Raw genomic sequence first — 19,772 nt, 5'->3', positions numbered from 1 at the left:
GGAAATGTAATATTATTCACATAAATCCAACCTATAAAGAAATAAATAATATAAAGATTGTACTGATCAGGACCACTTACAAAGAGAGAAAGGGAAAGCAAGAAATGGTTCCAAGGCCCTAAAACAGGAGAGTTACTCAACATGAGATAAATTTAGTTCTGTGCTTCTTGGCAAACAAAGTAAACAGAAAAAAAAAAAACAAAACATGGTGGAGTATATACTTGTCCTTCCTGGAGAAAAGGAGGAGTGTGATTTTGGTTTTGTTTTATTTTGTTTCAAGGAATATATACCTTTTCCTAATACCTCGTGCTCAGAGAGGTAGTGGCTTCCTTTGCATTCTTATAAAAACAAGTGAGCAACATCATCAAATTTCCCTATTGCTCTGGTTATCTTGAAGTTTCAATATTTCTCAGGTCATTTAGAGGAAGAAACAAACACCCAGAAGGGTTTCCAGTCAGTTAGGAGGTAAAAAGCACACCAGAGCCTGAAATATCCCAAGCTCCTCCTAATTTGAATGTGTTTAATGTATTTAAATGTAATTTAATTTTAAATGTAATGAAAATGTATTTCAAACATAGGCTCGAAGACCATTCTAGCCTGAAATAGTCCTTACTAGCCTCTCTATTTAATGTCATTTTAATGTGATTTGAGGAAGGAGAGGCGATAAATACATGTGTTTAATATCTGTCGTTAGCTCAGAGCAACTTATTTGCATCATCAAAGCTGAAGTCTTCTCTAATGGTAGAAAACACCAACCTGAAGACTGGAGACAGTGATTTTACTTTTGACCTTCAGTAAGTAGTCATAGAGGTTTGGAGTAACCCATTCAGGCACTTGCTTTGCTGTGGCTTCCAACTTTTAGGTGAAGGTTCCAGTTCTTACCCCTTTGATTTCTGATTGAAGGTACATGAATTTTATCTCTAACAGTTAATACAGGGTATCCACACATCTTGTCAAACATCACCATCTTGTGCTCTCTGCTGTTTGAAACATTTGCTAAAGCTCAGATGTAAGATATAGTCACAGAATTGACAGAAGGACAGGAAATCCATCCATTTATACAGAAAGATGTTTTCCGGTGTGGGTTCAGTAGAATATCAATTCCATGAGATGCCCCAAGACAGCAAAGGGGCAACTCAGCAGTCCAGCCCACAAGGTAAAGTGTGCACTCTGTAGCTTCCACTTGTGTTTCTGTGGTTCTGACAAAGGCTCTGACAAGTCCCACAATTACAAACCACCATACTTCCTTGGTTCTAATAGGCTGTTCCTTCTGAAATTGAGATGTATTTTACTGCCAATTGTTTGACAAAGCTTGATAGGCAATCTTTTCTTCCCTTTTGTCATGTCAGGTGAAATGCTAGTATTATTAGCAATATTATTAGCAAGTGTTGAGGTTCTTAGTGAGGTTCTAAATCAATAATTTAGACCAGTGCTCTCATAGAATTTAGTTTGCTTTTCTCCCTTCTTTCTTTTCGAAAGAAAACTCTTGCATAGATTACTTTAAAAATGACTTTTCTAAAAACTATTTTCTTCCCTCCCAATAGAGAGGACTCTGAGAACAATTTTATTAATCTTCATTTTGGCTGATGTTGGGACAGTCCCAAGGGTCCTCCTGAGAAGAAGTCCTAACACCTCAGTTAATGGGTTCATGTCATTTATATCTTAGTGCTAGGTCCTAGAGGGCCCTGGTCCTGGGGAGCCCAGAGTGGGATTTCTCCTGGGAGTCAGGATCAGTAAGACTCAAAGAGAACCTGTTTCTCCCTTGTCTTGCTAGTAGGAGCTTAGACTCACCCCTCATGGGTCCAGCTCTATGTGGTATATGATTCCTGGACTCTTATTACCTGAGCTTTTCTCTATTCCCAATTTTCTTGCAGGATTTCATACCCTCTCCCATTTAAAAAAAGTAGTTTCTAGTCTATCCATTTTACTAAATAATTTTATGGCACCCCTTAAACCACTGAGGAATGAATGAATGGTTGAGTGAATAAATACATGAATAGATAAATAATACTCTGATTTGAGAATTTGCATAAATGACATTACCCTGTAAGTCCCAGTTTCCACTTTCGAAAAATAAGCAGATTGGAAGAAGTCATTCGTGTTGAAATGGAATGAGCACTATATTTGGAGGAAGAAGGCCCAAGTGAAGGTCCCAGTTTTTCCAGAGTATTCATGTGATCTTGGTCAAGGAATTTAAAAGGCCAAAGCCTCAGGGTCCTTGGCGCAATACTGGCATGAAAGTATCCTCTCACGATGCTAGATAAGGATTAAATAAAATATACTCTTGGCTAAACACGTATAAGGTTTATAGTGCAATCTCTAAAGTCCCATCCAGTTCTAGTATTCTCTGTACTGTGATGGGTTGTGTTAAGGGTAACACATTCATTGCCTTCAGCTAAAATGCCCAGTTTGTATCTTTGTACTTATTTTATGTTTTTCATTTTGGTATATGTATAAATATAGTTTCATGCAGATCTTGGCTGGTTTCCTGTGAGCCTACACTCTTTAGATTTTTTGTAAGAAAATCTCCCAGACGACAGAATGTTCTAAAGGAGCTGTATAATTATGTCGCATGGTACAAAAATAAAATGAGGGGGAAAAAAGAAACCAACAACTAAACAGACCTTTGCATAAATCATTCTGTACCCTGCGGTGGCTTGGGAGAGAGAGATGCTCACGTTTCAAAACTCAGAGGTTCGCTTGCCTTTATTTTCTTCCTCCCTTCCTCTCTGAGGGTCTTACTGAACATACCCAGGGTCTTTTATCTCCCCCTTCCTTCTCTCCTGCTGAGCCACAATCCTTTCACACCCCAGGCAAAGGAAAATCACCATGAATATACACTTGTAATGTGGCTAAAGTCTCTCTCTCTCTCTCTCTCTCTCTCTCTCTCTCTCTCTCTCTCGCTCTCTCTCTCACACCACACACACACACACGCACACACAGAAACAACATACTCATACACAAACACAGGCGCACACACTCACAATAAGCATATTCACACAGACACACTCACAAACAGGAACACAGAGAGGTGTACAGACACTCATAGACACAAACACAGGCATACACACAAACATACACTCATACACTCACAAAGATAGGCACACACTTACACACAGATACACAAACACAGACGTGAAACAGGCGCATATTCACATGCACAGGTACATATGCATGCTCACACACTCTTTCTGAGATCTGAACTACTGGGGTTACTCTCTAGATCCCCTCTAGTCATGGCTCTGTGGGCAGTTTGTACAATTTCACTAAACTGCAGTTTTCTCATCTGCAAATGGGAGCAATATCTCCTGTGTGGGTTTCCTGGTGCTTCCACAATGAGTCACCATAAAGTTGGTGGCTTAAAACACACAGATGTATTATTTTATAGCTGTGGGGATCAGGATCCCTAAAATATAAGGGCTAGATCATTCACACTCTCCCTCCCTTACATTCTTGCTGTCCCACCTCTGCTTTGAAGTGTTCTTCTCTGGCTCTGACAGTTTTATAAAGATCTTTAAGATTACAGATAATTTAGAATTAATCTTCCTATCTCAAAATTTATAACTAAGTCATAGCTGTAAAGCCCCTTTTGCCAGCAAGGTAGCTTTTTCACAGATTTTAGGGGTTAGGACATAGACATTTTGGGAGGAACATTATAGGTGTACTAAGGGACAAATAAAGTGATATATATAGAAAAATAGTTCCCCTACACAGCGTGGTCTTCAGTTTGGACTTGAGCTTTGTACATACATGTATATGCCTGTGTACATGCAGATAGGCATATATAATGCGTATATTTAACTTATATGTAATACTTGCATATAACATCAGCGGGTATATAAATTGATTTTTTTTTTTTTGTGGGACCCTTGCCAGAGGCCGGGGATCGAACTGGCGCCGCAGATGCTGTGGGCAGCCTCGCAACCCAGCGCTCAACCGCTGCACCACCAGGGGAGGCCCCTATAAATTGATATTTTTAAAGAGACACACAATGTTTTGTGTACAATTTATTTCCAATGACTGGCACACAAGGAGTTCTGCATTATGTAGTTTGAGAAAGAACATCGAAGAAGGGGAGGCTGCTGGCTTTAAGAAATCTAGATCGGGCCTCCCCGGTGGCGCAGCGGTTGAGCGCTGGGTTGTGAAGCTGCCCACAGCCTCTGCAGCACCGGTTCAATCCCTGGCTGCAACCAGGCCACCAAGGGATGGTCCCACATCGCGCGCAGACCTCTCCTGCTGCCCGCTGCTCCCCTCAGCAGTGTACTTCGGTCCTTCTGCCTGCTCTGCTCTGGCTCTGGTGAATTCTCTCACACTCCTGTGCTTCTGACTGTATCCAGTACTTGTATAAATAAATAAATAGATCTTAAAAAATAAAAAAAAGAAAGAAATCTAGATCTAGAGGGAAGCCAGCAGCTAAGACCTGAGAATCACTAGTATCAGAATTATATTCCTGGGAAGTGTTAGTGGGTGATCAAATAATAATCACAGATTATAATAGCATCATCATTGTGACATTAAACATAACATCACAGTAGCCAATGCATTAATTGGCAACCACATGATGGATTCTATTTTATCATTTACAGAAGTTATCTCTAGTTCTCACATCAACCCTATAAGGATTATTAATATCCCCATTTAATAGATTATGTCACTGAGGCCTAGGAAAGTTAATGGACTTGATCAGAGTCATATAACTAGTACGTGGGTTACAACCTCTATTTGAACTCAGGTGTAACTAGATCCAAGATCTGAGCTTGACACCTTAAGTAAGAGTGCACCTTGACACCGTAAATAAGAGTGCACCTTAAGTAAGTCCCCGATGAATTCACCAAAGAAGATCTTAAGCTATATGCATACTAGAATGCAATAAATAATGTTAGATATTAGCAAAAGCAAATGAATTTAGCTAGATGGGAACTATTAAATAAAAAAGTAACTTTCTCATTAACACTGGGGTAAGGAAAACATCCAACTCTTTAGAAGTGAGCACAGACAGCAAAGCAGGAGTCAGAGCTCTATGACACTTATTAAGAAGCAAGAAAGACTGAAAATAAACAAATGAGACATTCAACTCAAGAAGCCAGAAAGGGAACTATAAAACAAAGTCAAAGAAAGCAGCGGGAAGGAATTAGTACAAATAAAGCTGAAATAAATGAAAGAGGGGGAAAAAAGGAGCCTCATCAATAACACGTAAAAGCCTGTTCAAAGGAGAGGGAGCGAACACAAATAAACACATTAGGAATGAGCTGCGGACATAACCACAGAAGATAAAGCAGATTTAATGAGAATACTCTGTACAACTTTATACCCATAAATTTGAAAGTCTTGATAAAATGCATTATTTTCTTAGAAAATATAAATTACCAAGTTTGTATCATGATGCTGTGGAAAATCTAGATAGACAGCTAGCATAAAATAAAATGATAGGAGAGCTAAATATCAACAGTCAAAAAGAAGACCTCAAGAGGAAAGAAATTTATAGCAGATCTTCTCAAGCCATCAAAGAGTGGATACCTAGTGTCTCATTTAAACTGATCCAGAGAAAGAAAATAACACTCCAGTTTTCTAATTTATTCCATAATCCTAGTAGCGTTCCAATGCCCCAAAATGGGCACGTATATACTCATCCATCTTGAAAAATCTGTTTGGCATATGAGAAGTGAATTCCTTATGTGGTAGGATGAAAAATCAACTTACAAAAATTAGTAACAGCTTTTCTCAATGGCAGCAATAACTAAGTAGGAAATAGAAGGGAAAGCATATGTAAAAACTATTCTTACCTACAAGATGGAAACGCTGTAATATAAGGTGGAAAAACTAATATTACAAGCAATTTCATACTTTTTGGGCATGTTATATTGCAGAAAGAAATTCAGTGAGTACTCATGGTTACTCTGTAAGGTGGGGGACTTCTTTATGAACAAACTGAAGAAGTATAGAGATGGATGTTAAACATTTTGTCCAGAGTCATATGGTCAATAACTGGTTGATTCGGGTTTGGGATTCTTGTAGCCTGAATCCAAAACACTTGCTTATAGCCTCTAGAACATGGTGCATCCACCACAACATACATGCAAGACATTAATAACTAAGTCAAAACTTCAATGAAGACTTTGAAAGAAAACTTGCTTAATAAATGGAGATGCAAACTCTCTTTATAAATAAGATTCTCAACTGTAAAATGCTGTATCAGTCAGCCAGGATCAGATAAGCTATGTTGCTAGAACAAATAAAGCCTCCCTAACCAAAGCTTGTAAGCAAAAGTTTTCCTCCTCTGTCCCTCTTTTCCTCCCTCCCTTCTTTTCTATTGAAATAACATTGTTTCATAACACTATATAGTTTTCAGGTGTACAGCCTTATAATCAACACACACGCACACAGACACATATTCTGTCATGTTTACCACCAAAAGTCTAGTTTGCATCCGACAATTTCCATACAATTGAACACATTTACTGGATTCCCTGACCCATTCTTTCCCTTCTGGTAATCACTACATTCTTAAAGTCCGAAAGTTTGTTTTTCTTTGTTTTGTGCATTCATTTTGTTTGTATTTTAGAAAAAAAAAATTGAGTTTTTTCTATTTTTTTTTTGTGGCTCCATAGCTTTATTTTTTTTTAATTTTTATTTATTGATTCTTTTGCTGAAGAGTATTCTGTTTTTTAACCTACTTTAGGATATTTTTAAAATTAAAATATCTTTAAGATATTTCCCCCCACCATCATCCCTTGTTCTCCCTTGTTACTTTCTCTACCCATTTCTCTTAACCTAGGATCTCTAGAAATGTTCATTGATATCCACTGTTTTTTTTTTTTTTTTGAGGTATTTGCTTTTTTTAAAAGATTTATTTATTTATTTATACAAGCACTGGGTACAGTCAGAAGCGCGGGAGAGTGAGAGAATTCACCAGAGTCAGAGCGGGGAGCAGAACAGGCAGACTGACGAAGTACACTGCTGAGGGGAGCAGCGGGTGTCAGGAGAGGTCTGCGCACCATGTGGGACCCTCCTCCGGTGGCCGGGTTGCAAGCGGGGATCAAACCGTCACTGCAGAGGCTGCGGGCAGCTTGTAACCCAGCGCTCAACCACTGCGCCACAGGGGAGGCCCGATACCCACTGGTTTTTGAAGTGTTTTATGTTATCAAATTGTCTCCTATGCAAATGTCCAGTATTTGTTTTTAACATCCTGACTTACATTGCCACTGGAAATGACTGCAATTCATCCTTTGTTGTGGCTATATAATAATCCAGGGAGGGTATATGTCACATCTCCTTCGTCACTCCATCAGTGGACATTTAGGCTGCTTTCATATCCTAGCTGTTGTAGATAAGTCTGTTTGAACTTATGGGTTTTCTGTTGATCATTTCATATTATGTGGATAGATGCCCTAGAGTGGAATTGCTGGGTCATATGATATTCCCACTCCAATCTTACCATAATAAGGGGAGAAAGGGCTTGAGAATCTCGGGATATTTGAAAGGACCAGGTCTGGCAGTTGCTTAGAGCAGGTTAATGCCTCCCATCACACAGAATTCTAACACATGCTTCCTCCAGCCCAAGTGCAAAGACAGCTTAGGTGCATAGTCCACCGGTGTGTGCAGGAAGACAACATAGTCTGCTCAATCTAAGTCATCATGTCTGCAACAGTTATCAGCAGTGCCCAGTACAGAATTGACCCACAATACATTTTTTTAAAGATTTATTTTTATTTAGGCATAGAAAAACTTGGGTGTGGGTCAGAGGTGCAGGGGGTGAGAGGATTCACCAGAGACGGATTAGGGGCCAGAACAGGCAGATCTACTGAAATACACTGCTGTTGGGGAGCAGCGGATGAGACAGGAGAAGTCTGCTGCATCATGTGGGTCAGCTCCCAGGCTGGGAATCGAACTCAGGCCACAGTGGCTGGTGATAGCTTGATAGTGCTGATACTTTAACCCCTGTGCCACTAGGGATTAAAGTACATTTTTCTTAAAGGAAGAGAAGTTACCCCTTTTCCCCACATTGTTGTCTGCAGTTGTGGTATAGGGTGCAATATCACCCAAAATTCTACTTGGATTTTACAAGGAATCCGACAAGCCAATTGTAAAATTCACCTGAAGGGAAAAACCAATACGAACAGCAAGGAAATTCTGATATAGGAAGTTAGTGTTTGTGATGTGGAAAATATGTAACTACTCTGCCTAAAACAAGCTATAATGCTAAAGTTATTAAAGTAGTGTTGAATGATTGCAGGAGTATACAAATAATTAAACACGAAAAATTCTGATCATGTATCCATGATATATACAGGGCTTCATTATATGACAAGTGGTATTTCAAATGAGTCAGTGAAAGAGTAGATCCTTCAGATAATTGACTACTCTTTTTAAAAATACTTAACTTAAAATAACCATTCCCACCAACCATAACAATAAATCCCATATAGATTTAATAAACAAAGATGAAAAAGTTAAGAAATTGTTAAAAGAATATAAAGAAATTTCATTATCTTGTGGCTTCCTAAGCATCCTACAAAGTTCAGAAACAATAAAGGATCAAGATAGATTATGAGATATCAAAAACCAGAATAAAATATATATAGAGACTGAAAGAAAATTTCAGCATATATGGAAGGTGAAAGATAATTATTAGGGAAAAATATGCAAAACGTATACAACCCAGTAAGGAAAGAGGCAACAGTCACAATAGAAAAATGGTTCAAGCACATGGATCAACAATCTGCAGATGGGGAAATATAAATGATTTTGACATGAAAAGATAGTGAATCTCACCATTAGCTGGGGAAATGCAAATCCCCCCCCCAAATGAGTTATTTTTCCCTATCCCAGATTGACAGTAATGAATATAAAACATGTGGGGAAATGGTATCTCTCATTTGTTAATGATAGGGTTGTAAACTCATAGAACCTCTACAGACAGCATTTAGTAGATCTATCAAAATTTTAAAATTCATAAAACATTGACCCAGTAATCCCTCTTCTTACAAACCATTTTATAGAAACACACACACATGCACAGTGATATATGTACAAAGATCTTCATTATGGCACCATTTGTAATAGCAAATAGCTACAAACAACCAAAATGCCCATCAATAAAGATTAGCTAAAAGCATTATGGTACATTTATACTGTGCAGTGCCAAATATCCATTAAAAAGATAGATCTCTATGAAAACTGACTTGAAAAGATCTCCAAGAAATAGTATTACATATAAATGTATATCTCACATCAATACATAGTGCAATTCTGTTTATGTGTTTATTATAAAAATTATATATATTAGGTATGGTGTATATAATATAATCATGTAATTATATAAATCACATATATGATAATACATATTTGTGTATAATATGTAATGTAATTATATTACATTTGTAATATACATATATTTAATACAACAAATGTAAATAGTTGCATTATTTATATTCTATATCTCCCATCCAGTTATATATATATATATATCATTATATATATAGCATGTATCTAAATGCATTGCAAAATTCTAGAACAATATATAATAGTTAACAGTGATGTCCACTGAAATAGGAAGAAAAAGGGGAAAAAACATTTTACTGTGTATACTTTGATAATGTTGAAAATGTTTAATGATTTATAACAAGAAAGTGTGGGGAAAAGGCAGGTGAAAGGAGTGCTGTACCCAAAAAAACATTTCTCTATCTTTCCTGAGAAACTCCTAGAATAAATGGGGGAACTGACTTTATTGAGCACTTCCTAGATGCTTTGCACATTTATAGGTTCTCACTTCATCTGTACTGCAACTTTACTAAGGGAGATTTGCATTATATTTACAGATGCAAAAAAAAGTGGGTAGACTTGACCAGGGCACTGGACAGGCCTCCTTCCAAGGAACTTTCCCCAGACTTAGGGCAAGTGCCTGTAAACAGCAGGACCATCAGTACATCAGTCCTCCTGGCATTAAAGGAAAGAGTGACATCTTGTTTGTGTGCAAGACTTTCTGGTTTTTCTCTGGAGTGTTTGCAGGTCTGGTTTCCAGTTCTAGTTCCTGCCTTCAGTTGGGCTCTATGCCTTTAGTGTCAGCTACTGGTTTCTGAAATCTGGGTACATTTTCTTCTGGAACCATCTTATCACCTCCTTATCATTCTCCTATATGAGTCCCCAAATTCCCTTGCAGAGATAATCAATGGATCTTCACCTCATCGCATAGAAGAAAGACAAATAAGTGATCCCCTGATTTCTAGTGCCTCCAACCAGCACAGCCTAACCAGTATCTTATGAAAATAGACATAACTGGATATACAGAAGCTAAGCATAAAAAAAGATGCCTTTGTTGCTAAACAGACCTAAATTTGAATGCCAGCTTTGTCACGTGGTATGGTGCACTTTATTTCTTGGCTTCTCATTTTGCTTCTGTGAAAAGCAGAAATGATGACACTACCTTTTTGTCATGGCTGGAAAATAAATATGCAAAATATCCACTAGGAAGTGGATAGTGTATGCTTAATAAACAGAAACACCACCATTGAAAGCATTACTACCACTGCTATAGTTACTTGGTTAAGGTCATTGCAATACTGTTTTTGCAGCCAGTGTCATTGGACTTCATAACAGCCTAGTGAATTAAGATAGGAGAGGACTGTCCATTTTAAAGATGAGGACACTGAGATCAGAAAAGTTAAGTGACTTGCCTGGGTTCACAAGTGTCAAGAAACAAAGGTGACATTTATACAGGTCTCTCCAGTTATGTGCCTTTCCTCTGGGATGTCTTATTTACTTACGTGCACTAGACCCTTAAAGAAGTCCAGTTGCGGGGCCTCCCCGGTGGTGCAGCGGTTGAGTGCTGGGCTGCGAAGCTGCCTGCAGCCTCTGCAGCACCAGTTTGATCCTCGGCCACCGGTGAGGGTCCCACATGCCCTGCAGACCTCTCCTGCTGCAACCGCTGCTCCCCTCAGCCATGTACTTTGTCATTCTGCCTGTTCTGCTCCCCTCTGGGCTCTGGTGGATTCTCTCTCCCTCCCGGGCTTCTGACTGTACCCAATGCTTGTATAAATAAATAAATAAATCTTAAAAAAAGAAGTCCAGTTGCTGGATTGCTATTTCAGGGGCTGAGACTCTGCTTCCTCACCTTTCCCCATGTCTCTGAGAGATTCCTTCCCCACTGCAAAATAATATTATTAATTTATTACAACAAAATAATATTGTAAATATTGTTTCCAAATCTCATTTAGATGCTATTTGTCTCAGATAGGAAGCTGTTCATGCCTCTAAGTCATGTCAAGCGCCCTTCTGCTAGGAGGATTGGGTACTTACAGACCAAGAGAGGCTGCTAATATTATTGAAGGAATACAAGCCATGACTGTTGTTACGTGTGCTGTCCGTGGTCCTGAAAGTGTTACCTTTGAGCTACAAGAGCAATATATAATCCTTGTTTTTGCTATAGTCTTCAACCTTGGTCGACAGATACACTGGGAATAGATTTTAGTTTGAGAAACTAGTTGATAATTCCCTGTGAATTGGTCTGTCATGCTTTTTAAAGTCAGTGTATTCATGGAAAGCACTTTTTAAATTTGCTTTGTGTATGGATCTACACTCTGTTTTCCCCCTTGACTCTTCCAAAATGTCACAAATGACTCTTCTTGAATTTACCAATTTGCAGAATTAATGTGCTTCTCTCCAGACACCTGTGCCCTAGATAGATTCCAGCCAGAATAACTGTCTCTATTCTTAAACTCTGACCTGTTTTACAGGCAAAGGAGGCCTTGGTTTTAGGTCACCCCCAATGGGGGCATCCAGCCTGTGGAGCTAACTCTTGGATCTGTTTCATCATGCAGTTGTGTGGAGGAGTACAAGCTGGCTCCTGATGGAAAATCCTGCCTGATGCTCTCAGATGTCTGCGAGGGCCCCAAGTGTCTCAAACCTGATTCCAAATTCAATGACACCCTCTTTGGTGAGATGCTGCATGGCTACAACAACCGGACTCAGCATGTGAATCAAGGCCAAGTCTTCCAGATGACCTTTAGGTATGGGGCAGATGTCTTTACTTTACTTACCAAAATCTGGGCCTGGGGAGGGGAGCATGGGCACCAGAGAATAGAGATCTGTTGTCAGGCCAGCTTCTTCCCAAACTCACTGAGACCCATCCATGAAGTGTTAGAAGGCAACATAATTCATTCCAGGAGGTTCTTCATCCACTCATCCAGCCCTTATTTATCCCACTCCCTATTGTTCTAAGTTTATCCACATATTTTGCATTCCATTTTAAATCATCTTGGTAAGTACAGTTAATGGAATTTTTAATTTTTTAAATTGATCTTTTAGTCTACTAAAAACAAGTGTCCTTTGTAGACTATTCAGGCAGTTCAAAAATAAAGACATTTAATGAAGTAGAAAATCAAATTCCAATCATCCAGAAATATCCAGAATTAACATTTTCATGAACATTCTTAAAACACTACTCTCTCCCACTCCCTCTGTCTATGCACAAGCACATACACACACCATATCTCAGTAAACTTGTTTAGCAGTTGCCTTTGTTTTTAGCTTAGCAATACATCTAAGGTCTCTTTCCTTATTATCCATACAGAGATACAGGAGAAATAAAAAGATATGAGAGTGAACAGAACAGGAACTTGTTTGGCCAAATGATATATAGATTAGACATACATTCTGACACTGGTAGTCTTGCTGGGAAAGTTGATAAAACTGGTGCCAGAGTCTAGAGGACTTGGTTGAGATTTATTCATATCTCACAATCTAAAGAATCATAAGATGGTAGGATGAAAAGAATTGTTCATGTGTAAGAAATTATTATCTTTAAAAATTATACTTGGAGATAGTTTTGCAAGAACATATGATAGAATGTTATTACAAAACAAGGTTCTCCCACCATTTGAGATCATGATTATTGCAATCAGCTTTGCTGTTCCATCATCTAATTCATAAAGTGATGACTGTAGCGGGTGTGATAATAATGTCTTCTGTTTATTAAGAATTACTCTATGTCAAGCTCTTTACTAAATTTTTTTCAATAATAACAAGTCATAATAATAATATTAGCAACAAGCCAGCAGATGATGAAGGCATTCTAAGCACTTTCCATGCGTTACTTTTTGTAAACCTCCCAGCGGCCTTATAAAGCAGGGCCTATTTTCATCCCCTTTATACAGATGAGAAAGAGGAATTTATAAGTGACTTTCCCAAGACCCCCTCCTAGGAAGTATCAGTGCCAAAATAGTGGCATTTTAATGTCATCATTAAAACTCTTAGAGGCGCTGTGGCTGCAGCCACACAAGTGGGATGTGATTTTTACCCTATTGTGAGAGGGCAAATGATGATTCAAATGTAGGTCTAGCTGACTCCAAGTCCTCACTCTTCTAGTCCAACAGATCCCATCATCTCCCACTTGATAACTAGAATGGAGATGTGAATTCTCATTTGACTATTCTGGTTCTAATTTTAATGTGCGGGTTTTTACCCCATACCATCACAAAATTTTGTGACACCAACTGGATGTCCTACAATTTTCCTCAATCTGTCACTCTCTACCTGGACATAGTATCAGATTACACAGGGTTCAATCCTGTGAGCACGCCCCTTCCCTCCCCTTCAATGTCAGTTGCAACTCCAGGCTGTCACCAGTGCTTCTGACCAGCTGGCTGTAGATTGAAAGTTCCAAAGACCTTCCTGCTAGAGTGACTCACAGAACTTTGAGAAACATACTTATTAGATCACTGGTTTATTATAAAAGAATATCAATCTGTAACAGCCAAATGGGAGAGAGGCTTAGGGCAAGGTGTGGAGAAAGAGAACAAAGCTTCCATGCCCTTTCCAGGTGCATACTCTCCCCATAGAAGGTGTTCATTGAGCACCTATATTCCAAATACCATGCTATTTTCTTGGGAACACAATGGAAAGAATAGACACTTAGGTATGAGTGGGTGTGTGGCTGTGACCTTAACAATTTATTTGTGTTGGGTGCTATGAAGTAAATATCTAGAGTTCCAGCAAAGAAATTACCATGGGATCTGATTTAGTTCAATTTGTTTTAACAGAGTGGTAAAGATACAGCTATTAGATGACAAATAATAAAGTTATGCAGTCTACTTTTCAAATAAAATGGTATTAATACCTGGAAGATGAGTGGGAATTAGCATTGAAAAGGGTTTCAAGTGGAGACAGATGTTCTAAAAAGGAAAATAACTTGGCTGGCTTCAGGAATTAAAGAAGTCTGATCCAAGTAAAGCTGAATTTAAGGGGAGAATTGGGGGGCGGTAGAGTCTCCTTGGTACTCCCATCCCGTCATTCTTGACTTGTCTCTAAATATCCAGGGGCTGTGTCTTCCCTGAATGACTCATAGAAAGGAAGGTACAGTGGACCCTTCAATAATATGGGGGTAGGGACATCAACCTCCCAGGCAACCCAAAACCCATATATAAATTTTGATTCCAAGAAAACATATCTGTTGTTGACTGGAAGTCTCTCCAACAGCAGTCTACTAACACAGATTTTTGTATACTCTATGTATCATACACTGTATTCTTACAATAAAGTTAGTTAGAGAAAAGAAAATGTCAAGAAAATCATAAGGAAGAGAAAATAAACAAATGTTAAACCATAGCAACCAGGAAATGTCCATCAACAGCCAACAAATTATTTTTTTTTTTACTGAGAAAGAATCAGTCTAAGTGGACCCAGAAGTTCAAATCCTGTTTTTCAAGGGTCCTCTGTATAGTGAACAGACCAGGCTTTCTCTTTGTCAACAGTCTCAAGATCTACAGTTCCATAAGAGCAGCCCACTGCAATGCAGCTCTCTCCTCCTTGGCTTCAGTTAACTTTCTAGCAGTTATTTCCATCCCCAGACCCTGTCACCTCTTGGAGCCACATGTCAAGGCAGCTGACTTCCCACTATGGGAAGGCAAGTGGCTTCTGATGAGTCTAAATTTATCTCTTTCAAGTCTTCCTTCCTGAGTCCCAGACAGGGAGTGGCTGTGTCTCCTTTGTCCTCCAGGTTCCAGAAGGCAGGCCTGCAAGTGTTTCAACATCAAAGGCAATTGTCATTTCTCTCCTCCTCCTTAATTTCCTCCCTCCTCCTAGTAATCTCCGATCCAGCCCTCCAGAGTAGCCAGCCGGTACCACACCAGCCATCCTGCCATATGCCTCATTTCCTGACAAGTGCCTGGTGCGGGATTTCAAAGTCTACCAGCTAAAGAGTCTCCCAGGTGACAGCGACTATTCTGCTTTGCTCCTCACCCTGCCCACCTAGCAACTGCTGATAGAAGACATTTCCTCTCTTGAATCTGGAAGGGCAAGCAGGGTTTTCACATTACAGCATGCCTTACATTTAATGTCTCCAAACTGGGCACACACTTAAAGATTAACTAATTCAACCCTGACCCCTGGTTGCACATGTGGAAGGAAGTGAGACCCAGGAAAGGATCCAGCTTGCCGAAGGCTCACTGTGATTGCAGCCCCTCTGAGGCCGAGCTGTCCCCCAAGTCTATGTGCTCCCATCACCTGGTTCTGTTCGAAGGGGCATTTGTAAGTTCTGCACATCCCATACCAGCATGCTATGAGCTGGCCTACCTGATCCATGTCTGTTCACAGCAGAGAGGGAGAACCCAGGTGCTGTAAGGGAATGGCCAGTTCATAAATAAGGTGACCATAGGCAAAAGTCACGGCCTACCCCACCAAGCATGATTCTGCAAAAACTTGGCTCCATTCCTGACCACCTCCTCAGATGGCTCCCTGTGGGCAGGAGATGAGTATTTGCAGGATGATAAGTCCAGGAGTGATCACATGGGGGACTCACACAGAAAGACAGAGACAGGGTGAGAGTAATCAGAGACACAGTCACAGTCAGAGAGACAAAGCAGAGACATGGAGAGAGAGACACTAAGTGAGAGTCTTAGTAACAGAAGGGGGGTGCACAGCATACAAAGAACAGCAATGCAGAGTGGTGCCAAGAGCCAGGGATAAGAAGATCGGTGAGAATGGTGGGGAAGTAGCGGATGATGGAAGAGTGGAAGGAGAGACCCCAAGGGAGGGAAAAGAAGGACACAGAGTTCATACTGAAGTCACGGTAGAATCTATTCTCAGGAGAGAGGGGGCATTGCTTGAAATGATTGGGGGGGGGTACCCAGAGAGGGCTCTGGATTAGGAATCAGGTTCAGATGGACATGAAATACTTTAGGGGTTGGGAAAGTGCCAGGTTGTATGAAAATGTGAAGGGTCAGAGAGCTCACTAATTGCCCCCAAACCCAGTAAGGAATGTCAGGTTTTGTTGTTCTGCTCCCTTCAGGGCACTGTATACATCAATGACCCACTCAGGGTCACTGTCAGAATCCCTTCCCTTAGCTCTTGATCAATGAGGGAACTGGTGAAGACTGTTGGAGTGAGATGAGCTCATCAAAGTTTGAGGTATTTAACATTTTGTTTGTTTACATTTTACTTCCCTTCCTCCCCCATCCTCATCCATCCTACCTCACTGCTATAAAAAAGGTCAACTCTGGTTATAGATGTGCAGGAATTAGATAAACATCAGTCAACAACTGTTATTGAACCTGGAGTCTCAGAAATAGCTGGAGGAAAAGTTGCCTGGAAACAGGGGCCGAGCGATGGTAGATTATGCAAAAGCCTCATCAAAAATGAGACATTCTGATAAACACATGCAATTTGCAGCAACATGGATGGCACTGGAAGGGATCATGCTCAGCAAAATAAGCCAGAAAGAAAAAGAAAAATACCGGATGGTCTCACTCATAGCAGGAATCTAGAAAACTTAAATAAGGGACCAGGAAAATGAAGAACTATAAGAAAGTGAAAATCAAAATCAACAAAAAACTATGAACCAGAGACACTTTTTGGGAGGTGGGGGGCGGGAGGGGAGGGATTGGGGTCAATATGGGGGGTTGCAATTGTATGGGGAATATAAAAATAAAATTTATTGTTAAAAAAAAAATGAGACATTCTGCCAAGGCTTCACAAATGACCTGCAAAGAGTGTGAGGAGCTCATGAGAGATTTACTAGAAGGCACTTTTCAATCTGGTCTGCTTATCAGATGTACAGAATGTACAGCATCAGAGGACAGTTTTGGATAAGATGTGGGCTTTTGGGATGAGGCACCACCAACCCACAGCCAGGGAGACAGACGGGCTCCCTTTAAGGATCTAAGGAAAGCTGGCTATCCTTAGTGGTATACACTTATTCCCTAGCTTATGGTTCTGAGTTCCATTTTAAGTGACTGCCAAAGCTGTGATTTTCCTAGTGCCTTCCTGGGAGATGGTTAATTGTGCATGTGTTTCTGGATCCCCCTTTTCCCCTATTTCCTTCTTTAATCACGTCTTTGCTTTTTATACGCCAGGTCCCGAGTCACATACTTCATGTATTTTCTCATTCGATCTTCCCATTACCTAATGGAAGGCCACCCTCAACAGCTTGGTTTTCAAAAAAAGTAATGAATCTATCAGTCAGACTGCATTACATTGCACCTTGATAACAAACAACTTCAAACCATATTTTCTTCAAAGAGCAGGAGAGCAAAGAATAGCTCAGCATCATTATTATGCATGAAAACACTATGGAAAAGTAGGACTTCGCATGTCTGCTTATAGTCAGAACTCAATACACACAGACAGGAGAACATGTTCACAATGGTCACATCACATGCTCCGCACAGAGCTCCAGGGTCCTGCTCATTCTACTGTTTGGGAATCTGGGCTGCCAGAAGCATCATCATGTGCTTCTGTGAACACTATCATGGTAGGAAAGAGACTTGGCTCTCCTTACCTTCTCCTAGAGGACATTCTGCTCACATCCCAATGGTCAAATCAAGTCCCATAAAAGTGCCCACAAAAGGTTGAGTAGCAACACGCTATCTGATCATGTGCAGAGAAGCAGAGACCCAGGGCTATGTGTGGGGCACCAACTTGTTTACTACATGAGGTAGGAAGACATTAGGCTAATCACTCTATCAGTCACACAGCTAAATCCTGATAGCACCTGCAAGTGATGGAGCCTGGGACATTTAGCAGCACTGCCTCAGGGTCTCAGTATCTCCCTACTTCATATCACTTTTGAATAATAAGACCATCTGTTCTCTCCTTGTAAATTTCCTTCAATCAGTTCCCAAAGCACCATAGAACCAAGACCGTTGGAGAACCTCCCATTTTGCAGATGAGATGCTGGAGGCCCACAGTGTTTAAGTATTAAGAATTACCTGAAATCCAACCAGTAAATTAATAAACCAGGCTTGTAACCCCCAATCTCTTGGGCTGCACTATATCCACTCTGAAGGCTAACAGACATAGGATCAACTTCCTACACTAACTATACTGTTTGTAATGCCAAGACCAAGGTTCCATAATGAATCAATGGCTTTCTGTACTCTCAGGCCTGGCTGTTTCATCTATACCATCATCTTGTTGCAACAAAAGAAAGTAAAGGAGCCTGGTGGTGGAGAGATTAATTAAAAATGGCATTAGCTTCTGATTTCAAGGTCATTCCAAGCCTCTCTATGCAGCAATATTTAAGTGTTAGCAAAATCGTCAACTTACCACCTGGGCGCACAGCTGTATGCTGTCTTTTCTGGGGCATCATTGAGATCTTAGAAGTGGATTTGAGGGCAGATGTTGGATACTGGATCACAGGAGTCAATGCAATTCTCCCTGGAGTTCAGACACCTGGATTGGCTTCATGCAAATCTTTTCTGTGTCTGTTTTTCCCAAGTTTCCTAACATCTTCTGTAGGAGCCAAGGCCAATGTGTATGGTATAGATCCTGCAGCCAGACGGCTGAGTTTCCACTGGCCTGGTATCTAAGGTGCTAGGAGGCACTGGAATCGAGTCCAGACTTGCCACTTGTCCACTGAGTGACCTTAGCACCTTCATTCATTAAGCCTCATTCTAAATTAGGAATAATAACAACAGCCACCTCCTGGTGGGGGTGTGGTGATAAATGGGAGTGGCACTTGTTGTATCCCTGTTCTGAAGACCCAGAGAGGACCCAGGAGTCATAGGGCCCTATGTCCAAACAATACCTAAGGGTGACTCTTAGGACAGGCCAAGCCCACTGCAAGAACTTGATCCTTCTCCTGGCTGGGACCGAATATGAGGAGTTGGTGCAACCCTGAGAAACGATAAGGTCCAAGTCCCACCCCTGCCATTTCCCAAGCTGTGAGCCTCCAGATAAACCTCTCACCTTCTTTGATCCTCAAGATTTTCGACTGTAAAGTGAGGTTTTACTTCCAAATATCCTTATAAAGCTATGGTGAGGACTTAAAAACTAATAAGCAAAGGTTCTAGCATACACTAGGCACTCAGTAAACATTGCTTAATCTTTTTCTTCAATTGTTTTTCCTTCTCTCCAATTGCAGAAGCCCTACAGCAGATAGAGAGGATTTGTGTTGCATTCCCCCAAGACTCCTTTTTAGACCTCCCAATTCCTTGCAATTAATGCATGTTTTGGTGACTACAGTGCTTTGGTGAAATGCCCAGGGTGGGGCTAGATTAGTCTTTCCTGCTATGTGTGTCTCTGGGAGGTAGACAGCTCAGCCTGCAGTGTGCGATCAGCAGTAGCCCAGGGTCTTCTTATTTTGTGGTGTTTATATTAACCTTTGGAAAGACATAATAAGGCCCATGTGTTGTATCACCTGTGTTCTGTGGGGTGGTCCCTTTGTCTGTCTGAATGGCCTACAGTGAATACATCTAATTGGGATTATGGGATTTAGATGCTTATGTGTGCTGTGTGGAATTTGATAACAGGCCTGGACCCAGGTCCAAAAGTTCCAGGAG

The 19,772-nt window shown here is 40.4% G+C and overlaps 1 protein-coding gene across 3 annotated transcripts in view; it reads left to right on the top strand.

The window, feature by feature from the left end:
- Window positions 1–19,772, top strand: part of ASTN2 (astrotactin 2) — an 834,050-nt gene that overhangs the window by 524,278 nt on the left and 290,000 nt on the right. For all 3 annotated transcript variants that reach the window (XM_054689531.1, XM_054689530.1, XM_037494593.2), the window contains one exon: window positions 11,817–12,005. In XM_054689531.1, coding sequence (XP_054545506.1) covers window positions 11,817–12,005 — 189 coding nt within the window. The remainder of the gene's footprint in view (window positions 1–11,816; window positions 12,006–19,772) is intronic.

The sequence above is a fragment of the Talpa occidentalis genome, unplaced genomic scaffold, assembly GCF_014898055.3.
Source record: "Talpa occidentalis isolate TD23 unplaced genomic scaffold, MPIMG_talOcc4v2.1 talOcc4.7, whole genome shotgun sequence".
In the NCBI taxonomy this organism is placed as follows: domain Eukaryota; kingdom Metazoa; phylum Chordata; class Mammalia; order Eulipotyphla; family Talpidae; genus Talpa; species Talpa occidentalis.
The sequence above is the reverse complement of the archived record's forward strand: the minus strand, read 5'-3'. Positions and strand labels throughout refer to the sequence as shown.